We start from the raw sequence: 25,708 nt of genomic DNA, 5'->3' as shown, positions 1-25,708 counted from the left end.
ACTAAACCGAACTGAACTTGGTTTATTCTTTGACAATTAAACAATGTATTAAAGCTTCAATTCACAATATGTCTTCCAACAGTTTATATTTTTTTAACTTCATAAAGTACATGTATTGGGATCTTCTAGCTACAAATAGGCTTAGTAAGTGTCCCCAATGTAAAGCACCCCATTTAAATGCACACAAGAGAGAAATCATTGTCACTTGCAAATTTTTGCTCTACAGTGGAGTGTTCTGATCTGAAACTTCCTGCCAGCCCTGAGTTATCTGAAATTACTGCCTTTTGAGGGCAAGACCACCTTAAAAAACTGTATTTGTGAAGTAATACAATAATACAATGCATTATTCAGCATCTTATTTTTCTTTCTAACTAAAAAAATAAGAATTGCAATGTACAGCACTTTCATTTTAAGTGCCACAATTTCACTCTCCATGTACCTACATGTTCAAATGAGTGCTCATCTTTTAGCTAGTTATTTTTATTAACAGGCAACAATTATATTGAAACAGATAACACACAATACAATACGTTTATTGTTTATGACATGTATATACATCTATTTAAATAGCATTGTTCATACTGTGCTCACAACATTGTTCACACCGTGTTCCACATGACCAAACATACTGTAAGCAACTAATTAGCATCCCTGAAATGTTACTACTTCTTCAGTAGTTGATACCTTACAACCAAAAAGGGTGCTGCAAAGCCAGAACCGAAGAATAATATATACAATAAGGTCAATTTGTATGGGTTTGACAGGCTGAAGGGTAGATTTCTTCCAGGCACACCACCTTCATCATGGGCATGGCCACCTCTCCTCGCCGTGGAAGTCATGAAGTTCCTCACAAGCTGCGTAATTCTTCCTGCCGACGACATTCTTATTTCTGCAGAAAAAATTAAAGATTATTTAATCTCCATTCAATCAACACGTCTGTATTCCACGGATACAATGAACTGGTGTCGAATTAACAGAAAATGTGAGAAATATTGATTACTGGCAGTTGTCTGTATGCTCTCTATGCACATAAACTGTAATTATGGAGTACTATACACTGCCGATAAACACAGAAGTTCTAACATGTTAACGCCGGGATAAGGACGACGCTACATGCTAGTCTACAGAAACCTGCCTTGCGCGTTTTTCGACACTCTTTAAGGCAAGGAAATTAAGAAATAACTACACCACAGGAGCACCTCATTCACCTTCAGCTGATCAGGTGTCCTTGTACGCAACACATGAGTCCCAGGTGTATTGTCACTACCATCGCTACAACACGTCATCTGCTAAACCAACTATTACGGTAATAATTACGTACCTTAACGAAAAGGGAAGTAATATTATTCTCTTCCTCCTATCTGCGTTTTCGCAATCTGCTCAAGCACAGCACCCCGGCTCCCAACCAGAGCACAGAAGGAGTTCAAAGATAGACTAACTAACAAAGTACTTCTACTGAGGCGGCTTCTTCGATAATGTTGCCGCAATTTCGATTTATAATTAACGTGTTAATTTTTAGTTGCTTTGATCATCAGCTCATCAAAGTATTTTCAACCACACTAAAGTTCTAAAACTTGCAAAACAAGTTTTCCACAAAAATGAGTACGTACGCGGCTTAACACTAATTTTAAAATCTTTGGACGCTCAGGTGCAATCAGTTGTTCTATGGGTAGTTGGAGACCCAATTTATAATAATAAAATGTCTTAAACACGCAAAGTAAGTGAGTGTGGCAGTTGGTTCATATTACGAATGGTTATTGGAAAAAAAAAAAAAACGTTGGCACGAAATTGGTACCAGCAATGAACTCCAGATCTACTCTAACTATTTCGTTTGGGATTAGTGAAAACGTCTCATTAACATATCAATATTTAAGTCCCCTCATGTAAAATGATCAGAGGATAGAATAAAACAATCAGAGAATAGCATCGAAATATAAACAGTAATTGAACCGTTGCTTTCACATGATGTGGAGTAGACTATCGTAATGGCTATGAATGTGGTTACTTTATTGTCGGTATCTACGAGTCTGGTCACCGGGGTGACCCAAAGGTAGCAGTTGCGTAATCGACTATGAATACAGTCGGTAAATAGACTTTTTGGAATTTGTAAATACGATTGCAAAACACGCAGCATGCTTTTATACGACATGCAGTGAAGGTACGAACAACAGCAACGGCACCCAGAGCATCAGCCACAGTAAGTGCTAATTTAAGGCAAAGGCGTCCAAAATCAAAGGAAGATTTTTGCTCTCCCCCCCCCCCCCCCCCAAAAAAAAAGATCAGACTTAACAACTTAAGTTAAAGTTCTGGCATATAGCACTGCTATAAAAAAATCCAAACATTCATTTATAATTAATGAAACAGTGCCAGAATTTTCTCATGGAAAATGCATTGACTGGTGTGAAACATGACTCTGCCCCAAGGATCTATTTTCATAATGTACAGGAATTTACTAGCAAGCTGAATGAGCTAGAACGTTTAACGAGTGTCAATAGAGAACTCTCAAATACCCAAATACTGTGTATTACTGAACACTACATGAAGTCTCCCAAAATGGGATCAGTTGTGTTACAATTCAAACTAGTGCATCAACTTATCAAGGAAAGTCTTCAAAGGAGGAGGAAGCTGCATATTTGTAAAAGACAGTGTTGCAGCTTCTTCACTGGGCATATGCAACTCTCACTCCATAGAAAAAGACATAGAATTGTCAGGTGTCGAAATCAAAGATGTAACAGTGTATTTCATATGAGCTTATAGATTTCCTCTGGGCACTTGTGCTCCTTTTATAGCACTTGGACACCAGTATTAGAAAAAATAGTAAAAAGGAAACGTTCAAGGGTCATAATCTGTGGCGATTTTAATATCAGTTTTACTACAGGATGTGATGATCAGTGTAATTTTAAACATTTCATGAACTGTTACAAACTTGCCATGAGGTGTACGTCCCCAACTAGGGTAACCAACCGAAGTGAAAATGCCCTTGACCAAGAAGTTAGCAACATGGTTTGTTCTGTTAGGTCTGTAAATTTAGGATTTTCTGACAATAATGCACTGATTATACAGCCAGTCTTTCTGTGAAGTAAACCTCAACCCAGAAAAATGACAACATAAAACAGAAATTATTGTCTATGTACTTAATTTTTTGTACCACATGCATAGAGAAAACTAGGAGACTGTATAGCAGTCTCAATCAGTAGATGAAAATTTTGAAACCTTTTTAAACATTTTCTGCTACTATTTCAATTGCTATTTCCCTTTAAAAACGAAAAATATATGTAACAACGGAGTATCCTACAAATGGGTTACAGCAGGTACTATAACCTCAGCAAAGAGGAGGAGAGAGCTGTTCTCCCTGAGCAAGAATAACCTTGGCAAAAGTGAACAATTTAACAAGTATTTCACTGCATACAAAAGAATATTTAGGAATGTGGTTAATGCTGCTAAAAAAACTACACATGACACCCTTCTGAAGTTTTCACACAATAAAAGCAAATTCATGTGACATATAGTTAATGCAAAAACAAGTAGGAATAGGAATAGTAATAGTGTTAGTAATATTAAACTTAAAGTAAGTGCAATGTGATTACTGACCAAGAGGAAGTAGCTCAGGAATGTAACTCCTACTTTATTGGAGCTGTAGAAAAACAAACAGAGCATCTAAAAAGTAATTGCTCCCATCAACCAGACCTCAATACCTTCACCAACACAATGTTTTAATCACATACATGGGGAGCAGGTATAGAAAAGCTAATTTATAATAAAACAAGAAAAAATCATCAGGAAGAGAAGACATGATCCCTTGCTTTCTTCTGCATTGTTGCAGCAAACTTATTAGTAAGTCACTGATTCATGTAAGAACTGCTTCATTTTCAGATGCAGTATTCCCAAGAAAACTTAAAATAGCAAAAGTCATACCCATACTTAAAAGGGGATCTAAAGAAGATCCTAACATCATCCATCCAGTTGCAGTGCTGTCTTTATTCAGAAAAAATATTTTTATATGCAGTGGTTGCCAGACTAAAATCATTTATTAGAAAAAATAACATTCTTTCTTGTGCTTAGTATGGTTTCCAAGAAAATGAAACCACTACCGATGCAATATATGAATTTCTTGATACTACATCTTGTTGACAAGAAATTCCCAGCCCTAGGTATGTTTCTTGACCCCACCAAGGCTTTTGGCATGGTAAGTCACAACATACTTTCGCAAAAGTTGGATTCTTATGGGACAAGGGGAACTACCCATGGCTGGCTCAGCAGCTATGGCAAAGACCGAGAAGTCAGCCAATCAGGAACACTAAATGGTGTGCACTCATTTACACATCATAAAACATAGTGTGCCCAGGGCTGTGTTCTAGGTCCCTTGTTATTTCTACTTTATATAAATGACCTCCCTTCCACCCTACCCACTAGCAAGGCATTTCTGTTCGCTGATGATACTAATATCCTTATATGAAATACAGATGAAACTCTTCAGTCAGCAATTACTAAAAATACAACCCTACTAGACTAATGGCTTGCATCAAATAGAATACTCCCAAATGCCTAACCTTCCATACCATTCAGGACAGAACTCCTTAAGTTCCAACAGTGACACTAAGTGGTAGCAATGTAGAATTTGGCAAAGAAATAAAATTCATAGGGATTGAAATCACTGATATATTCTCATGAAAAAACCACAATGACATGATTAGTTCCAGGCTAAACAAAGTATGTTTTATGCTCCACTCAGTGAGGGATGAGTTAAACGCCAGCATATTGACTTGCATGTATTATGCTCTTTTCCATTCAGTACTATACTATGGATTTAAGGTCATAGCACTGAATCAAGATAATTATTTATACCAGAGAAAAGGACAGTCAGAATAATCCTGTACAAAAAGCAAAGAGAAACATGTAAACCACTTTTAAAAAATTAAACATACTGCCTCTCCCTATCAAATGTTTATTTGAACTTCCCTGTTTTATTAAACAAAACATCAATGGATTGCACAGGAATCTGGACAGTCACTATCATGACGCAAGGCCAAAAAATTGTTAAGACTAGTTTATGTACATTGAGTGATTGAATGGATCAATAAATATACGAATACAAATACCTAACATCATTACGGCTAGATTTCTGACATAACCAGTTGCAACGAGAGAGTAGGTCTCAGGCATGATATTTTTTTCTGTTTCAGTATTAAATGTTAGTTGCGAAAGTCTATGCCAATACCATATTATCTCAGGTTTGTTAGTCTTTTTGGGAGGTTTATGCTACAAACGAATATAAAATTGTAAACCTCTGAGATTACACCAAATTAATTACTGCACTAAGCAGGTGCACTGTGGTTCTGTTGTTTGAGACAATCTCCCAAGGAAAACTTGCTACAATGTGTTAAAAAAATGTTGACGCATCACAGATCTTGCCATATGTTGTCAACTATAGTGTGAAATATGCAGAAGTAACTGTTTGTCAATGAACATGAGATGACACCACTTAATTTACTTCTCTCTGTGCCAAAAGAAATATAAATAGCAGGGGGTCTTCCCCACTCTTTTCCTTTTTGCATTATGTTTTTAAGACTTCCATTGTAACAGTTGTTTTAAGTTAATCATAACAAGCTTCATGAGGGAGTTAGTACATTGTGGGCTATTGTTTTACATTGCTGTTGTGGCCTTCAGTCCACAGACTGGTTTGATGCAGCCCTCCATGCTACTCTATCCTGTACTAGCTGCTTCATCTGCAAGTAACTATTGCAACCTACATCCTTCTGAATCTGCTTAATGTATTCATCTCTTGGTCTTCCTCTACGATTTTTACCCTCCACACTGCCCTTCAATACTAAATTGGTGATCCCTTGATGCCTCAGAACATGTTCTCCAACCAATCCCTTCTTCTAGTCAAGTTGTGCCACAAATTTCTCTTCTCCCCAATTTATTCAGTACCTCCTCATTAGTTACATGATCTAACCATCTAATCTTCAGCATTCTTCTGTAGCACCACATTCGAAAGCTTCTATTCTCTTCTTTTCTAAACTAGTTACAGTCCACGTTTCACTTCCATACATGGCTACACTCCATACAAATACTTTCAGAAAAGACTTCCTGACACTTTATCTATACTCGATGTTAACAAATTTCTCTTCTTCAGAAATGTTGTATAATCATATTCGCAAACTGTGAATGTATTTCAAGTATTTAATATGGTTGTGGATTGTCAGCAGTGTCTGTATGCATCTCTGAAGGACATTTTCATCGAACTAGAAACTGTAAAATACATCATAACAATTCATCATTTTTAAAACTGTTGCGTCACTTTGAGTAGTGACAAATACTTTTCAGACTCTCATTGTAATTGTGAACCAGTTTGATCTTCTTCTATGGATCTAAATGCAGCTATTGGTACAATAGACAACTCTGATAGTGTCCAAACAATAGTGAAATTCCTATCCTCATCCTAAGTTAAGCAATAAAAAGAAAACATAAACTAAGGTCCAAATCTGTCATTTGACTCCCCCCGTCTCCCTGGGGCTCACGGTCCTTTCGTGAGTACATGTGTGGCGAGCACGGGGCCCTGAGCTATTGCAGCCTTCCTTCATTCCTGGGCTGCATTTCCTTTCCCTTCCCCTCCTTTCCTGTTCTTGCTCCTTCCCCTTCGCCCTCTCCTCTCCCTCCCTTGGTGTCCTCGTTTATGTTGGCCCTGCTATCCTCCTGGTTATGTTGGCTTTGCAATTTGGTTTTGTTGCGTAATTACCTCATCCTTTTGACATTCTGTGGTCCCCCTCTGGGGTTTGACCTCCATTACTAAATTTCTATTCTGTAGTGTGAGCCATTTGGGGAAGAGCACCTTACCGAGTGTCTCTGTCGTGTGCCCTCCTAGTTCCTTCCACCTTTTTCTTCACGTCGTGGTCTGATGCTAGAGTACATAGCCAGCACGGTAGCCAGCCCATATGGTGGTGTCGCCATGTATCCTTTCAGTTGAGCCCCCTGAAAACATAGGAATCACACTTCTGATATCTGAGCTGTGACCTCCTCATGTAAGCCTAGGAGTGGTTGCTTGTCGTCCTGGAGCATCGGAACTCCCGGAAATGGCTGCCATGCCAGACGGCCCTTGCTGTGGCTGGGTGGCGCCCTCGGGGAGAACCCCTGATCGGAGTGGGTGGTATCAGGGCGGACGCTATGCAAATGAAATGCATACGGGTCCAGAACTCTGGCTGTTCATTTACGGCCGTCTCTTTGCATGGAAATGATTCTTTTAGTGCTGGTTCTTCTGCCCCTTCAGCCTTCCCTTTCATGGCTACCCCCTGGGAGGAGGGTCGGGCTCGTCAGCTAGGGGCGAAACCTTACCCCCACTATCTGGTTTGCACCAGGACTGATGGGGATACTTTCACCAATACCAAACCTTTATTTTTTGTGGAACACATGGAGGACAAGTTTGGCGAAGTGGACTCTCTGAGCAGGATGCGGTCGGGTTCGTTGTTGATCAAAACTGCTTCAGCTGCCAAGTCTGCAGCCCTTTGTACCTGTAACCATCCTGGCACAATTCCTGTGTCCATTATCCCCCACCAGTCTTTGAATATGGTTCAAGGTGTAATTTTTCACAGGGACCTCATCCTTCAAACTGATGAGGAACTTAGGGACAATCTCGGAGGGGGGTTTTCACTTTGTTCGGTGTGTTCGGAAGGGTCTGAAAGACAATCGCATTGATACTGGTGCTTTTATCCTGGCCTTTGAAGGGGATACACTCCCTGAGAAGGTCAAGATTATGGTTTATCAATGTGACATGAAGCTGTACATTCCACCATCTATGAGATGGCCGGCCGGGGTGGCCGAGCAGTTCTAGGCGCTACAGTCTGGAACTGCGCGACCACTACGGTCGCAGGTTCGAATCCTGCCTTGGGCATGGATGTGTGTGATGTCTTTAGGTTAGTTAGGTTTAAGTAGTTCTAAGTTCTAGGGGACTGATGACCTTAGCAGCCAAGTCCCATAGTGCTCAGAGCCATTTGAACCTATGAGATGTTTTAAGTGCTTGCGTTTTGGCCACATGTCTTCCTGCTGTTCGCAGGCCCCTCTCTGTGGTGACTGTTGACGTTCAACATCTCAGTGCTCCACAATGACAACATCTTCACTGGGTGTTTAATCGTATTTGGCCCCAGGGTGACATCCCTTCTCCATGGAGGGATAGTATCGTGGTACCCATCCTTAAGCCTGGTTAACCCCCTGTTTGTCGAAAGATGTCAGCCAATTAGTCTGACAAACGTTGTTTGCAAGTTACTTAATTGTCATGGCAATCATTCTCCACATTCACCGGATTGCCCAGTTTATAAGAAGATACAGGAGTATAAGTCCCTTGATTGTCTAACCTACACTAAAGCTCATAAGAAGTATGCACGTCTTCATCCTGTGTCCATGACATCTAGCTATGCATTAGTTACATCTTCACCCCATCCTCACCCTTTCTTACTCCAGTCCCAAACCCCTCTCCTCCCCCCCCCCCCTCTTCCCCTGCAGCTACCACACCCTCTCCCTCCGGGCACCGCTCCCCCTCCCCAACCAGAGAAGTGTCCCACTTCTTCAATGTCTGCCGGTCAAGAGTGCCCCTCCAGGGATCCCCCGCCCTGGCACCTTCAAGGCCAAAGGTCTGCTGCCACATGACAACCACAAAACCATGGTCTGTGGGCCCCCAGGTCACCCGACCTCTTTCTGTTCCAGATCTCGCTGCAGCTGGCTCCTTTTTGCCACACAGCCCTCCTCGATCTCAAACAGAAAAGAAGAAACATAAGTCCCAGGACAAGGAGCCTCTGGTGTCGCCAGAGGTCCCGTCCCCACCTTTGCAACCTGACTCTGACCTGTTGTTCATGGATGTCGCCCCCCTCCTTGTCGGTGACAGGTGGTGACCCAGCAGCATGACTGGCTTTAGCCTGTTCACCCCCCATTTGAATCATCATTCTGTGCTTATCCAATTGAATTGTAATGGATATTACCATCACATTCCGGAGTTGAAATCCCTTATTTCGTTTTTTTCTGCAGCTTGTGTGGTTCTACAGGAATCTCATTTTACTGATGATCACTCACTGCCCCTTCGTGGGTTCTGTGCTTTCTGTCGAAATTGGATCGGCCCCCTGCAGGCCTCTGGTGGCGTTTGTACATTGGTCGATATGGATGTTGCTAGCACATGGATTCCTCTTCAAACTACATTAGAAGAGGTTGCTGTTAGGGTCCACGTGGACTCTGAGGTCACGATTTGCAATCTTTATATCCCTCCTGACAGGACTCTTACACCTGCTGCCTTAACTGCCCTTCTTCAGCAACTTCCTCCTCCCTTCCTCCTCCTCAGGAATTTTAATGCTCATCATCCCTTGCGGGGCAGTGCATTTCCATCTAGTCGGGGTCTTCTCATAGACGCAGTTTCTTGCAGACCACGACTTGTGCCTTCTTAATGATGGCTCCCCTACTCATTTCAGTGCCGGTCATGGCACCTTTTCTGCCATTGATCTTTCTCTTTCTTCTCCCTCCCTCCTCCCTTCATTCCACTGATCACCACACAATGACCTTTGTGATAGTGACCACTTCCCGTTGATTCTCTCGCTCCCTTCCCACTCCCCAATGGACAGGTTACCTCGTTGGTCTTTCCAATGCACCGATTGGCCTCTATACACTGCACAGGTCATCCTTTCTCCCTCTTTGTCGAGATGTATTGATGATGTCCTCCGTGACGTATCTGATGTGATTGTTTGTGCCGCTGCCCTTGCTATCCCACACTCATCCAGACCATTTCGCCACTGCCAAGTGCCATGGTGGAATCTGGCCATTGCTGCTGCCATCCGTGATCGCCGTCGAGCTTTGCAACACCTTATGAGGTACCCATCCGCTGTCAATCTTATTACCTGTAAACCCCTTCGCGCCAAAGCCCATTACTTAATCAAACGGAGGAAACAGGTGTGTTGGGAATGCTTTGTTTCTTCCCTCGGTTCTACAGTCCCTATGTCACGAGTATTAGCTATACTTCCCTCCCTCCAAGGTTGCCATCGACAGTCTACCCTGCCGGGCCTTGCCCTCCCGGATGGCCTTTGCATGGACCCGTTGATTCTCACAGAGCATCTTGTGACCCATTTTGCAACAGCATCAGCATCAACCTCCTATCCAGCTGCTTTCCTTCACCAGGAACAGAAGGCTGAAGCTTTCACCTTATGTTTTACCCCTTGTCAGTCAGAATCTTGCAGCGAACCTTTTACTGAATGGGAAGTTCTTCCCGCTCTTTCTTCTCCTCATGATACAGCCCCTGGCCCAAACTCCATCCATAACCAATTGCTTCAACATCTCAGTGCTCCACAATGACAACATCTTCACTGGGTGTTTAATCGTATTTGGCTCCAGGGTGACATCCCTTCTCCATGGAGGGATAGTATCGTGGTACCCATCCTTAAGCCTGGTTAACCCCCTGTTTGTCGAAAGATGTCAGCCAATTAGTCTGACAAACGTTGTTTGCAAGTTACTTGAACAGATGGTAGCCCGTTGGCTCAGTTGGGTCCTCGAATCTCGGGATCTCGTATTGTCCCCTTACCAGTGTACCTTCCGAGAGGGACAGTCTCCGAGCGATCATTTACTTCGACTGGAAACCACAGTTTGGCAGGCCTTTTCCCGGCGCCACCATTTGGTTGCAGTATTTTTCGACCTTCGCAAGGCCTTTGACATGGATTGGCGCCATCACATCTTACATTTCATGAGTGGGGTCTTCGGGGCCCACTCCAGATTTTTATCCACCAGTTCCTGTTCCATCGGTCGTTCAGGGTTCAGGTTGGTACTGTTTTTGGTTCTCCATGGACCCAGGAGAATGGCATCCCACAGGGTTCTGTATTGAGTGTACTTCTTTTTCTCATTGCTATAGATGGACTTGCAGCAGCCGTCGGTCCTTTGGTCACCCCTGCTCTGTATGTGGATGATTTCTGCATTTGGGTTAGTTTCTCTTCGATGGCCTGTGCAGAGTGACAGCTCCAGGGAGCTATACGATGTGCCTCTGCATGGACCCTCTCATACGGGTTTCAATTCTCTCCTTTAAAATCGTGGGTGGTCCACTTCTGTCGTCGTACTACGGTCCACCCCGATCCGGAGCTCTACCTCAATGCACTACAACCTGTGGTCCCACATTTCATTTCCTTTGTCTTCTTTTCGACAACAAGCTCACTTGGCTGCCTCATATCAGACTTCTGAAGGTAGGATGTTTCCGTAAACTCAATGTCCTTCGCTTCCTTGCCCACACCTCTTGGGGTGCGAACCACTCCACCCTTCTCTGCCTTTATCAGACGTTAGTGCTGTCTTGCTTGGACTATGGTTGTCAAGTTTATGGTTCGGCTGCTCCTTCCACAGTGCACCTCCTGGATCTGGTCCACCATCATGGTATCCGTTTGGCCACCGATACCTTCCCTCCTTCCCTACTAGCCCTGTTGATAGTCTCCTGGTGCAAGCTGGGATGCCCCCCCCCCCCCCTTTTCTGTTCAGCAGTCCCAGCTTCTGGTTTCTTATGCAATTACTGTTTGTTCCTCTCCCACTCATCCTTCCTATTCTATCCTGTTCCCAGACCAGGGACGTCGCCCTCCTGATTCCTGCCCTCGGGTGGGTTTACCGGTTGGGCTCCATCTTGCATCTCTTTGCCATGATTTTCAGCTTCCTTCTTTGTTCTGTCTCCCTTGTTTCCTCCCCAACCCCCTCCCCCCCTCCCACTCCCCCCCAGTTACTTCCTCGGCCCTGGATTCGGATGGATCTCTGCCGAGGTCCGAAAGATTCTGTTCCCTCGATGGTGTTCCGTTGTTTTTTCTGCCAAATTTTATGGGAGTTTTGGGATGCTGTTGTTTTTTACACTGATGGCTCTAAATAAGCTGATCGTGTGGGATATGCCTTCAAGTCCTCTGTTGGCATGGAAAATCATCTCCTGCCAACTACTGCGGAACTGATGGCAATTTCCCAGGCCCTTACCTTTATTTCACGGTCCCAACTCAACCCCGTTTTGTTATGTACGGACTCAATGAGTGGTCTTCAGGCTATTGACCGGTGTTTTTCCTACCATCCCTTGGTCTCAGCCATCCATGACAGTCTTGCTGATCTTCACCATGCTGCTTGTTCCATTACCTTCCTTTGGTTCCCTGGCCATGTGGGTATCCCAGTTCATTTGGCTAGGAGATCAGTCACTTAACCGCCTTCTCTGTAACCCTTTCTGTGGCAGATTCACGGCTTCACATCAAATCCCACTTCGCTCAATCATGGGCCAACTCTTGGGAGGCTATCTTCTCCCTGTCCAATAAACTTCATGTGATTAAGGATTACAGTTACTGGTCTTCCCTCAGCAATACGCTTCAATGTAGAAGCATACTGCCTCCACCTAGACCATTCAAATTCTTCAAAGACTATTACATTATGAACACGTGCATCATACCCGCCAAATCCGAATTCAGAACAAAACGGTAGATACACATGCTGCTTCCGAGAAATAATTTTTTCAATTAAGGTCGACTTGCCAATATTTGTATCACCATAAAGGTACAACTGCTTCTTATGCACCTCCGTGGACCAAAAGGCCTTGTTATACCACCGTACAACGCGCCCCACCCAGCCATTGTAATTCAGATGACACTCGCTCAGAGACCTGACAACAAACCGATTTGCCTGAAAAGAATCGAAATACTTCTCAATGAAACGAGCTCCAGGGAGCTCGTCAGTTTATGATATTACAGATGAATTCAAGTTTTTTTCTAATAAATATGCTTCAGTAACAATTAATAAAGTAGTCACATATGTGTATACAATTAATGTTAGAATAGAACGTTTGACTTTGGATGAAAGGGCTAACAAGAACATATTTGAGGATCAAGGTGCTCTTGAGAAAGTTCATATAGCTTGTACTAATAAAATCGGTGCATTTGATCTTAATCCGGAGCACTCTGCAGGTGTTCCATGGCGTAAATATTGTAGGAGGAATAGATTTAAGTTTGTAATTTATTCTAAACCCGAAACGAGTGCTGATATAGACAAGGTTAAATCATGGACTGATTTGGAAAGCCAGTGTAAGGCAAAGAATCGTTTGTTTCAAGGTACTAACCCTTTTTATATTGGATTACAAATTCCTGGTGATGAACCTGAGAAAACTGATAATGTTCAGAGTGAAGTTAAATATGTAACATATGTTGTAAGAAATAGAGTGTATATGACATTTTGTAAGAGGAAGGGTACTGTCACTTTCTGAATAAAGGTTATTGTTTACAGCTAATGTCTGCGTTGGAGGTTTTTTATTCCAACTGGGACCATATCCGAAATTAACCTGATGACCTGCGGCTGGCGTTCCAAGTTCCCAACAATCAACAGAGGATAGATGAATTAGCTATTACCTTTTATGGCAACAAAATAAATTACTCTGCTGCTGTTATTGTGTTAGAAGAACTGTGGTATTATAAGCCGAACCTGGATGATTTAATTCGTCAGTTTAGGACTCGACCACCCTGTGTCGTTTCCGCATCGGCCATACCAGGTTGACCCATGGTTTTCTTTTGCGTAATGAGCCACCCCCACGTTGTGGCTGTGGAGCCTTCCAGTCAGTAGCTCACATTTTAGTGGAATGCCCCCTTCTTTTGGCTCTGCGTACTAAGTACAGACTTCCCTGCACTTTACCTTTAATATTGGCAGACATATTCCCAGATGGTTGAACTGGTTCTCACTTTCCTCCATGAAAGTGGTTTTTATTCTCAGTTTTAAGATTTTTAATCTCACTCTGGAGTAGGGGCAAGGCGGTGAGGGTTGGGGTGTCTCCCACTGTAAGCTGTAGTTGGAGATTCCTGACTCCCCTCCCTGGCGAAGATCCTCTTTCTTTCCCTTTTACTCTGTTTTTATCACTTTTTAGATTTGGTTAGTCTCCTTTTACAATATGCACTTTTACATTCTAGCAGTTGAACACTTTTGAATAGCAGGTGGTCTTGCCTGCACTGCATCAGAGGTGGGATATTTCCTGCCTCTAGCATAGCCTTGGGGCTGCTCACTTGTTGACTTCCCTCATTTTGTTTTCACCATTGACAACACAACTGCACTTTTACGTTTTTTAGCCTTTTACCTTTTATCGTTCTGACTTTTCTGAGATGTCAATCTGTCTGAATGGACCCCATTTGAAACAAGGGACTGATGATCTTGCTGTTTTTTCCCTTCAACCCCAATCAACCAACCAACTATCAGTTGACTCAGCTCACTTCACTCGGTTGATCTGATATTTCAGCAGACACAGCAGAGTATATAATCTGTCTGAGGGAACTATTCATTTTAGTTCACCAACTTGGTGGAAGGATCAGTTTAAACACAATGAAAAATCTAACCTTTAAGGTGGCTTTCGTGTTGCAATGTAAGAGGGCTATCCACAAAGTACATTATGTTTTCGTTTGTGTCCGTTAAGGGCGGGGCTAGCGCGGCCATCTTGGTGTCATGGCATTCCGCCGCTCAGTCGGCATCCTGCCGTGCTAGTGAGAGGTTCGTGCTGTACTCCGTTGAATTACTGTGACAGTTTGAAATGTCAGCGTTAATTGAAAATGCCGCGAAGTGTGAAGTGTGTGCTGTAATAAGGTTTCTGACTGCAAAAAACTGTACACCGATAGAAATCTATCGGCAGCTTTGTGAAGTGTATGGGGACAACATAATCACTGAAGGTGGAGTGCATCAGTGGGTCATAAAATTTAAAAATGGCTGAACTAAACATTCACGACGAAGAGCGAAGTGGAAGACCCAGCATAGTGACTGCCGAACTTGTCAAAAAAGTCGATGCCGTGGTCCATGAAAACCGTAATTTCACAATAACGGAATTCTCTATGAGTTTTCCACAAATTTCACGAAGTTTGTTGCACGAAATCATTACCGAAAAGCTTGGTTACCACAAGTTTTGTGCAAGATGGATACCAAAAACCTTGACAGAGATTCACAAAAATCAGCGAATGGCTGCAGCGTTAACATTTTTGGACGCTTACGAGAAAGATGGCGACTCATTACTCGATCGCCTCGTTACTGGTGACGAAACATGGGTTAAGCATGTGAACTGCGAGACAAAATTGCAGTCAATGCAGTGGGGGCACACAAATTCCCCCCAAAAACCCAAGAAATGCATGCAGACAATGTCGGCAAGGAAGGTGATGGCGACTGTCTTTTGGGACAGAAAAGGTGTGATTTTTGTTGATTTCCTGGAAAGAGGCACTACAATAAACTCTCAAAGGTATTGCCAAACTCTGCACAACCTCATAAGAGCAATACAAAACAAGCGCAGGGGAAAGTTGGGCTCAAAGATCTTGCTGATTCACGACAACGCCCGGGCCCACATAGCAAATGCCACTCGTGAAGTTCTCGAATCTTTTAAGTGGGAGTTGTTTCCTCATCCACCATACAGTCCCGACCTGGCACTGAGCAACTTCCACTTATTCCCAGCAATGAAGAGGTGGTTGGCTATGCAGCGTTTTGATGACGACGCACAGCTTCAAGAAGAGGTAACCACGTGGTTGAAGGCGCAGGCCGCCAAATTTTACGATGAAGGAATTTCCAAGCTCGTCCATCGCTACGATAAGTGCGTTAATTTAAATGGCAACTATGTAGAAAAGTAGTATTTCATCTGTATATAATAAAAAAAATTTCCAATACTTTATTTATTTTTAATTCCAAAACATAATGTACTTTGTGGATAGCCCTCGTAATATCCATATGCTCCGGTGCGTGTTGAGGTACAGGGAGGATCCTTTTTAAACCTACTGATACTCCAGTCCTAAAGCTCATTTCAAACAGAGTCAGATTTGCTGTAAATTATGTGATGGCTTCCTAAAAGGTGTCATTGACAGCTAGGCTGTTGCCTGCAAGGAGTTTTGTATGTTTTTTGTTCAACATTCTTTGTAAGTTTATTTAGCACTGATCAGTCAGAATTCCTGTTGGCATGTGATCTTAGAACCTGCATGGCAGGACGCCATCGCAAGAGACTTGCTAGAAGGTTTTTTAATTGTATGTATGGCTCCACAGTGGAGGGAAGAACTTTTTGCTGTAATTGATGTATATATGGATGGGTCATTAATAAATGCTTAAACAGAATCTGCATTTATTATAACAAATCTGTGTACTTGAAATGGGCATTTTACCACCAAACAACTAGCTATAGGCATTAGACTGTATGACAGTTTCAGCAGAAGAGGTAACTGTCCCAGTTATCTGCTACCCAATAGTCATGCACACCATAAAGCAAACTTAAAATGAAACTTGATGCAATTGACACTAGATTAAGGGACTATAGCCTTCCCTGCAAAGATGACCTTATGGGGCATAGGAGCAAAGGAGGAGTGGATATGCTTTCAAATAAGTCATCTGTACTGCCCTAATTAGAAACCTTCAAACCGTTGCAGTCAAAATCTGTGCAAGAAAAAGATAACAGTGTGTACTACTTCTTAGCACCACAAAAAGCATTTACTAAAAGGCTCCTACATGCCTTTTCCAAACCATTTCTTCTAGTGTGAGTCTTAAATCCACCCAAAAGTGGTATGGGGCTGATGTACCTACCCTGAAGATAAATTTTTGGCATGTTTCATGATGTTTAAGGAGCCATGTATTCTCAATACTAGCAACACATACATCTTGACACTGCTACAAATTCCATGACCATCTACTATATTGAGCAGTCTCTGAAAGGGAGATAACAAGATGGCTCATCAGCGGAGTGAATATCACCTTGTACAAACAACTGGTTATTTTTGGACACCAAGACACTATCGAGGACTGGGTGAACTGCATCACAAGCATGATCTCCCATGCAACTGATGTATCTTTCTCAAAGTTCTTAAGTCGTCTTTGAAGGCAGCCTATATGTTAGTGGAACAGTCAGTGTTACTCTGCACAACCACTTAAATGCCAACCAGTAGCAGAAAGCCTTACACTCTTGGGCTATGAAAATATGAGAGAGAGAGAGAGAGAGAGAGAGAGAGAGAGAGAGAGAGAGAGAGAGAGAGTGTGAGTGTCAGTCGTGACTGTTTCTGTACTCTTATCAACTTGCTCAGCACAAGTCCGGAAAACCGTCAGATCAAACAACTGGCCACCTATAGCAGAGGTGCTGATGCAGGAATGTCTTCAGACACCATCTGACAAAATCACTTGGACAATGGCAAAGCACTTAGCAGCATTCACTGCCACTACCGGCCAGGGTCCACATTCCACTTCTTTCATTCCCGTATGGCGAGGGATTGGTTGGACGTCACATCCAGGAAGTCTGAGTATCATAACAGTCCCTTTTCCAGACGAGAGCTGGTTTCAGCATTGTTTGAGTCCCATGATTTTGTGTTGCCATACAGCTGAGTACAATACAGGATGTTGCAACATTTTCCCTTTTTGTGGAGGGAGGCAGTTCTGGGTTTAATCTTCACACTAGGGAAGCTCCTTTTGTACATGTGACCAATGTCACCTTAATGTGCTGTACAGAAAAGACCTTAGAGTGAACAATCAACAGTTGAAACTTCTTGGCAGATTAAAACTGTGTGACAGACTGGGGCTCAAATACAGGAATGAACAGGACTGTAGCCAATCCCTCTGTTATCCAGTCTATATAGTAATGGCACAGAGTCCTAATAAGGGTGCAGTCATTGCTAGTAAACACAGCCACTGATCTGCCTGACACAGCAACCCCAGCAACTGGCCCTGGTTCAAAATGCTACCATGTGAGACACAGACATGATTTCTTCTGCGTGGTTAGTGTCCAATATGCTGTATTTAATTCACTTGGGCCAGCCAGTCATCACTCCAGTGGCTGGGCAATTTCAGGAGGACCCAGCTGATTAGGTCATCAGCATGGCAGTGCTATGTTGTGTCTTCTGCCAGTGTCGATCATCACTGCAAGATGAACAATGTTATACAGGCACAGTCATAACTGGTGCAGCTGGGGCATGTTGTGCTTGAAGATGCTGGACTTATGACGCAACTGCCACCGTCACCACTGAGCCACGAAATGCCCCCACAGTGTTCAGTGCTGTTGGTGTCTGCCAACCACCTGCTGCTGCTCTCTAGCCAGTCGTCCGAATTTGACTGGGGAATCGCTGGTTTCTACAATGAAACTAGAAGACATTGCTAGGTGTCCCTTTCTCTCAGTGGAACCATGTCCAGTACTCTGGCCAGTGCCACTTAGTTTAACATCCACCAAGTCGGCATTCACCGTACAAGCAATCTACCTTCCAATTGTGTGTAAAGACTGCTGGCTGTTTTCTACACATGTCATGCTGAATGAAAACTAAGTGATGCTCTGTATGAGGGAGCACCCAAATAATTGTCCAGATGTGATGGAATAATAAAGAACTGTTATCTTTAAACCGATTGTCTCCCTGCAGCCATTCACAATACCATCCATCCTTCTTTGTCATTATCCAACCTAGGATGCTCCGGTTAGGAGTCTACCACTTCCTGGCAAGCAGCAAGATGGTTACCACCACTTAGTAGTAGTCACTGCAGCCCCAATGTGATACAGTATATTGAGCACGCAGTAAAGGAAAGCAAGGAGAAATGTGGAAAGAGAAATAATGTTCAGGGAGAACAAGTAAAAATATTAAGAAGTGCTGATGACATAGTAATTCTGTATGAGATGGCTAAGGGCTTGGAAGAGCAGTTGAAGGGAGTGGACAGCACCTTGAAAATATCAACATGAGTATAACAAGCATAATAGAACATAGCTGAATCAAATTAGGTGATGCTTAGATTAGATTAGGCAATTCAGCATTAAGAGTAGTCAATGAGAGCTGCTATTTGGGCAGCAAAATAACTGACAGTTGGCAAAGTAGATAGTATATAAAATCCATACTGGCAATAGCAAGAAAAACAAATCTGCAAAAGAAAAAATTGTTAACATTGAATATAAATGTAAATGTTAGAACATCTTTTCTCCAGCGTTTGTGCAGAATTGTCACCTTGTATGGAAGAGAAATTTGGACAATAAGCAGTTTGGACAAGAAGAGAATAGAAACTTATGATGTGCTGCTACAGTAAGCAGGTTCAAATACAGTTTATGTAGGTTGCAGAAGTTACGTAACAGTGAAGCTTGCACAGGATTGTCTAGCGTGCAGAGCTACATCAAACCAATCTTTGCACTGAGACCGCAGCCGCTTGGGAGAAGATAAGATATATTTTGGTAGTGAAAGTTCCTACCTGCTCCAACTCTCCTGAGTGTCTTTCAATCTATACAACACCTGCATCCAGCAGAATGCTCTGACAGAGTTGCCCTGATGCCCTGAGTGCAAGGCATAGATCTAATAAGGAACATAAATTATAGGTGTGGCAGCCAAGGAAACAAGTACTGAAAATCTTTTGGTTCAGTGTGCAATCTCGCTAGAGGCTAATTGTGCAAACACAGAGTCATGCTTCAGGGGAAGAAGACTGGCTGGATGTGACGCTGAATAAACTGCATCATGTAAAGTATATTCAGCCCTGTTGTTCTTTCTCCCTGCCACTTAGACAAGAATATATTCTTTTCATTCCTTTCAGGTAGGACATAGTTTGATATGATGCATGGTTTACTCTTCTAGTGAGAGGAATTTCTCCATTTCCAGTGTGCAGTACTTGTTAAGATTGTGTTCAATGTGCAACTAGTTCTACAGCTTAATTAAGTAGAGGTTTTTAATGTGTCGTATGGCGGCAGACTTCTCCAGGGTCAGTTAGGGTGTGTACTTGGATTGTGTAGTTGGTGGTGCACTGCCTATAAAATGCTGTGATTCATGTCTGAATTGTGGTCTGATGCAAGGTTTTAACTTGTCACATACAGTCATCGTAGCAAATAATTTACTTAGAGTAAAATAATGATATCCCCAGATATTAGTTTTTGTGCATTAATGTGAATGAGAAAAATTTAAATATTACAATATATAAAAGCCTTGAGAGGCAAAAACCATTTGAGCTGTAGGAAAACATATATTGTGTATTACTATATAATAAATTACCATTAACTTTAAACAAACAACAGTGAATTAATATTACAGCACCATTCTCACTGTAGCATCAATGTTTAGCTATGGAGGCATAAGAACAAGATGGTGCAATGTTAGCACACTGGATTTGCATTTGGGAGGATGATGTTCAAATCCCTATCTGATCATCCAGATTTAGGTTTCCAAAGGTTTTCCTAAAACTCTAAACGCAGTTGCTGGGATAGTTGCTTTGAAAGGGACCAGCCAATCTCCTTCCTCATCCTTCCCCAAATGTAAGCTTGTGCTCCTACTCTAATGATGTTTTTGTTGATAGGACATTAAACACTAATCTTCCTTTCTTTGAAAGCATAAAAGCTTCTAGGGTTTCTTAAAAAACTGACAACTTCAATCTCAATAGGTAGTTAAAAAAAAAAGAACAATTAAAGGGCAGAGAATTACGTGAAATACAAAAGTCTCTAAATTGTCCATAAAAGAGGGAGACACATGCTATTAATCCATCATTAAGTAGGGGAGGGAGGAAGAGAATTTGAGGTGAGACCTAGAACTAGTTTCCAATGATGTTTATTTCAGGACCGCATTTGCATTTGGAAGTTCCTACTACCACAGAGCTGATTCCAATGGTTGTTCACAGATAATGCCACATTTTATCCTCAAATACCAGTTTTGTTGTCATTGCTAGACAGTGATAGAGGGCTTAAATTAATGGCCTTCGGTTCTGCAAAATCCTGTTGTGTTACTGGAGTTCTCATCATTTCATCTAGTACCTGGTTACATGTTAGCTTTGAATTTTTAGTTCTGTTATGGCAGTTTGATTTCTTAGCTTTAATGGCATGTAGCACATACCTGCTTGGTTAATCTTCACACATCCATTACATGTTTATTAAATTTCTTCTTCCAGGCAGCTTCCTGGAACCAAGAGGCTGGAGAATTGTGCATTGCAATCAGTTAGAAGAATAATATCTATATGCATTTAAAAGAGCTCTTCTGCCCAAACACACACCCTGCAAAAATGTAGGTATTATTTTTGGTTATATTAGAGAATATTTACTTATATATGAATGAACAACTCAAGACTTTAGAAAATAAGAGTAGACAGCCACTTTCCTTAATATGTGATTTCCGAAACATGTTATCATGTACCTTTTTGAAAAGTGAATGAAATAAAATAGTATGTTAAATTTGGAATGAAATGTTTTGTTAAAAAACCTCTTTTGTGTTTGTTAAAAGCCTTGGCTAATTTTTCTCAGGGTGCTATTGGCAGAAATCTCATACAAATTCCAACATGAAGACATCCATCTTGTAATGGATTAAAAAAAATATCTTTCTTTAATGTTGCACGATAAGCAAATTAAACACAAAACTCAATTAATTATTTATTTTTCTCTGTGAAGCTTGATGCTCCAGTATAGCCGCCTATGTGCAATGGCAGCGTATACAATTGAAATAATTGTTTTTAATAAAACTGTACCTCGGGCCTAAAATGAAATGTAAAATATTATAAGATGCTGTTTTCCATTTATTGAGATTGAATCCTTTCAGTACGTTCAGAATAAAATGACTCTTAAGAAAGTTTTTATCATTTTAACACCAATAGCGTTGCTTCAACAATGCACTTACACAAAATGACCAGGGCAACATTTAATTGTTACATAATTAAAAAAGGGGCAGGGAAGGTACTTTCGTTCTACTAACAAATTACATGCTACATTGGATACTGACATATATATATAACAAAAATTATAATTACACTACATATAGTTACATTAATTACAGACCGTGATCTATATGCGTCCTTCAGCTAGGACGTCAGAACCAAGATGGTGCTATCAATGCCTGAGCTCAAACTCCCACCATATACCAAGAAGTATTTACCTGTCATGGTTGGGCATGGGGAATCCAGGTAAGGGGACCACCCAGGTTGCTGTTGTTGTGGCTAGATGACACCCATGGGAAGAACCCGCATTTGGAGTGGGTGGCAGCAGTGTGGATGTCTTGCAGATGAAGCAGATCAGAATTTCTCCTGCTGGAAGCTACACAGTCCCCAGCAGTCTCTTCTGAAGTGAAGGACTGCTACAATGCAGAGAGATGTAGTTTCACATTTCCTTTCCTGGCTACACTGTGGGAGGAATATAGGGCTAAGAGACAGGGGGCAAATATTCCTTACAACACTTAGTTTGCTCTAGGACTGATAGAGATTTCTTTTTGACCACAAAACTATTACTTTTTTTTTGAGCAACTTGAGCGTACATCTGAGGAAGCGATTTCGAAATAGAAAAGTGTTTCAGTTCTGATTAAAATGTCATCTGCTTCTCAGTTGCTACTCACCTTTGGCAAGCTGAGTGACATTCCTCCAGCAACCCCCATAACAATCTCATTTTGGTACAATGTATCATCCTCCGCCGTAACCTCTTTCTATTGACCAATGACAAGTTACGGACTGACACAATGTGCATTTCGTCCATCATGTCTGTTGGGGCCAAAGGACAATAGCAGTGGTAGTGGGGCCTTAATCTTGATCGATCTTAGACGTCTCGTTGCCTGAAAAGGTCAAGGTCATGGCGTATACATGCAGTGTGAAACTGTATGTTCCTCTTCCAGTGCGGTGTTTCAATTAATGAGATTTGGGCACATATCTTTGCATTGTAATGCCACTCTGATTTGTGGAAATTGTAGACATCAGTTGCATACAAATGCTCCTTGCACCCCCCTGCTCCCCCCTTTCCCTCCTTGTGTCAACTGTGGGAAGCTGGGAAGCACCATTCCCTCTGTTCACCAGATTGTGCCATCTTCCAAAGAGACAAAGAGAAAAGAAAATTGAAGAATACGGAACTCTTGACCGACTCATATATCAGAAGGCCAAGAAGAAATGTGATCATTTCATCTTGTACATATGACGACGTTTGCTATGGCTACAACAATGTCGTCCCCTCTAGTGATGGTATCCTCACCCTTCGTGCCTTCTATGTCCAGCCCTTGGGTCCATTCAACTCAAAATCAATATTTGTATGTGTCAGTGGACTGCTCAACATTTCTCAGTTTGTAAGTGGTGATATTCCTGTACAGGAGTGTTTAGTTATATAATCATTAGTGGTAGTATAACATAAATATCTAACACGTAATCACAGCCTACGTCCAGTGGCATAACAACACCCATGAATGTTCTATGTCTGTTGACCAATTGCTGTCCATGTGTATTTTACATCAGGATTATTCTTTTGATGAATAGAGTTTAGCAGCAACAGTTTTCCCCAAATACTCATTGGTACATTCTTGGCATAACAATAAGTGAAAAACCATAAAACAAAACAATGTTGGAGATAGAGTAATCCATTTGTCACATACACACAGTGTGTCCACAATAAAATATAACAACAACTTGCAAGTTGGCCTTCCTTCACTTGATTGTCATATCATCAGCCAGTTCACGACCTTGACAACATCCTCCCAGGGAAGACTCCATGTACCCCCTCTGTCCATACCCAGCATAATCTCAAGGTCAAGAACTGTTGGAAACTGGCTGGCACTTATCTAGGTGTACATGGAAAACAATCTAAAAATTCACATCCAGGCTGGCAGGTACAGCACCCCCTATCAATAATCGAGGGACATATGCCATCTTTTCTACCAAAAATGGGCACTTTTGAGTGCTTGGTTATCTGGACAGTTCTTTTTTTACTGTTTCTGATAAATCAATATCTCATTAATTGTATCTACAAGAATAAGCATGAAACATGCAAAATTTTATTAATAACTTTTTTATTTTCAGGCAATTTGAAAGTGATTTACAGCTACCAGAGAAAGTGCTAAAATACGAAGCATTCATAAATGATGTTCTTAAAGAAGACCTGAAGAAAGTGCATGCACGGCAAGATCATGTTACCACAGAAATAGCTGAATATATTCAGCTTAAGAACACTATTCAAACACTGAAAGAGGCTGACATGGTTAAGGATGGATTTAAGGCGAAAATGAATTTGGGATGCAACTTTTATGTGCAAGCAAATGTATCTGATCCAAAAACTATGTTCATAGATATTGGTTTGGGACATTATTTGGAATTTACACTGGATGAAGCTCAAAAATTTATTGACAGAAGATTGGAATTGCTGTGTCAACAAAGCAACAAACTGAAGAAAGATAGTGCTCAAACCAAAGCAATGATTAAAATGGTGCTTGGAGGTCTGCATCAACTCCAGTCAGAGAGTGGAAGTGCAAAGTAACATTGTTACTACATGGCCTGTTACAGATTGACTTTTAACTTATTGTGGTATACTTTTGTACAATTATATTATTTTACTTGATTAATTTTGTGGTTTTATTATAGCTGTAAAGCGAAGTGAAAGTAGTCACATTTGATGCCTTTATGAACTGGCCTTATATGGTAATGCCCCACAAAGACAAGTTGTAATTTGATGGTGTTACTAAAAATATCAAAAAGTCATTGATGGACTTACTGCCAGACACATGCCCTAATAAACGTTCGGATATACAAAGAGAAACATTATTAGCAAAATTCTCCAAAAATTCTTGACATATTTACTTGAAATTTTTGCATGACGCTCTAATAAACATTCAGATAGACAAGGCTACATAGTTTCAGTGCATATTGTTTGTAGACATATGCTACGTAAAGGGGAAATGAAATTAGCAAAAATTTAAATGTTTCTGACCAGTTTACTTAAAACTTTTACATGATGCTCTAATTAAAGTTTACATAGATGAAGTCTACACATTTTTTTAAGTACAGTGAAACCATGCTTTTACACTTTTCAACAGATTTTTAAAAAAATGTGTAAATGTGGGAAATCATTTTTTTTAAGCAGTAAAAGTTACATGCATGATCCCTCCCTTGCATTTTTTTAGTTTATTAATGATTTATGTACATAATAGGTGTGAAAATACTTGTCAGGGGCTTATTATCCAATAAAGGTTATCAGAATTTTATCTATTTTTACTGACTGATGTAACTGAAACTGGTTAACTGTCAGGAAAGTACAAACATTTGACTTAATTTCATTCATCTTAATAGATGTCTTTGGAAAGCTTGCAACTGTGTCATTCATTATTTAAATAATGAAATATTGCATCAGTTATGTATTCATTCACACTTAAAACGATGCTTTTCATGAATTTATTCCCATACGTAAATATTTTGTGTGATGGTTGCATATGTGCTGATCTACAGCCCTTGCAATCTAGGCATCACTTTCTGGTTTTAAGATACTGCACACTAGTATCAGGCAAACAGTACTGCCATTCAAATGGGCTCAGGATTACCCAATATGCTGTGGCGCTCGATACTGTATCGAGCTTTTCCCAACAATTACGTGACATTTGAGTCGCACAGCGTGAGTGCACATGGCATAGGCAAGAAACTACTAACTAGCCATGACAGTAAGCTATGGCTTTGATTAAAATTTGACAATTTCATCATGCACTGGAGGAAATGCCATTAATTCCTACCACAGCACAAGCTGCTATTGGGTTTGAACAAATTGACAATATGAATTATCATACAATGCTGCTATGTATGTATATATAAATATTTATGCTGATTTTTTTAAATAAAGGTAACAGACAAAGACAAAACCGCCTTCCAAAAAATATTACTTGACTGAACCCATTACAATATTCTATTTGCACGAGTGGCGCTAATAATTTATCAAGTAGGTTGAAATAAGCAATTCCATCCCTGTTCACCTGTTAGAATAACAGGTCAAAAAGTTATCAGATTCTGATGAGTCGGAAACAAGATGGCAATATTCAGGTGA

General features: G+C 41.3%; 1 protein-coding gene across 4 annotated transcripts; it reads left to right on the top strand.

Annotated features, from left to right (window-relative positions):
- Positions 1–1,492: 1,492 nt before the first annotated feature.
- Positions 1,493–24,242, top strand: LOC124791890 (protein UXT homolog). 4 transcript variants are annotated; one of them, XM_047257896.1, is made up of 3 exons: positions 1,493–1,602; positions 20,836–20,948; positions 23,704–24,242. In XM_047257896.1, the coding sequence occupies exons 2-3, from the start codon at positions 20,902–20,904 to the stop codon at positions 24,155–24,157; spliced, it is 501 nt and encodes a 166-aa protein (XP_047113852.1). In that variant the 5' UTR covers positions 1,493–1,602; positions 20,836–20,901; the 3' UTR covers positions 24,158–24,242. The 4 variants fall into 4 exon arrangements, with proteins under 4 accessions (XP_047113852.1, XP_047113850.1, XP_047113853.1 ...); XM_047257894.1 differs by lacking the exon at positions 1,493–1,602 and adding an exon at positions 1,632–1,717; XM_047257897.1 differs by lacking the exon at positions 1,493–1,602 and adding an exon at positions 1,732–1,836.
- Positions 24,243–25,708: the final 1,466 nt, after the last annotated feature.

Source organism: Schistocerca piceifrons, chromosome 1 (genome assembly GCF_021461385.2).
Source record: "Schistocerca piceifrons isolate TAMUIC-IGC-003096 chromosome 1, iqSchPice1.1, whole genome shotgun sequence".
NCBI classification, from domain to species: Eukaryota; Metazoa; Arthropoda; class Insecta; order Orthoptera; family Acrididae; genus Schistocerca; species Schistocerca piceifrons.
The sequence above is the reverse complement of the archived record's forward strand: the minus strand, read 5'-3'. Positions and strand labels throughout refer to the sequence as shown.

Excerpts from the sequence above, each read along its gene's own strand:
- LOC124791890 (XM_047257896.1), top strand. The coding sequence starts at position 20,902 with ATGCATTTAAAAGAGCTCTTCTGCCCAAACACACACCCTGCAAAAAT. Across the intron at positions 20,949-23,703 it reads AACACACACCCTGCAAAAAT|GCAATTTGAAAGTGATTTAC; the intron begins GTAGGTATTATT and ends TTTTATTTTCAG.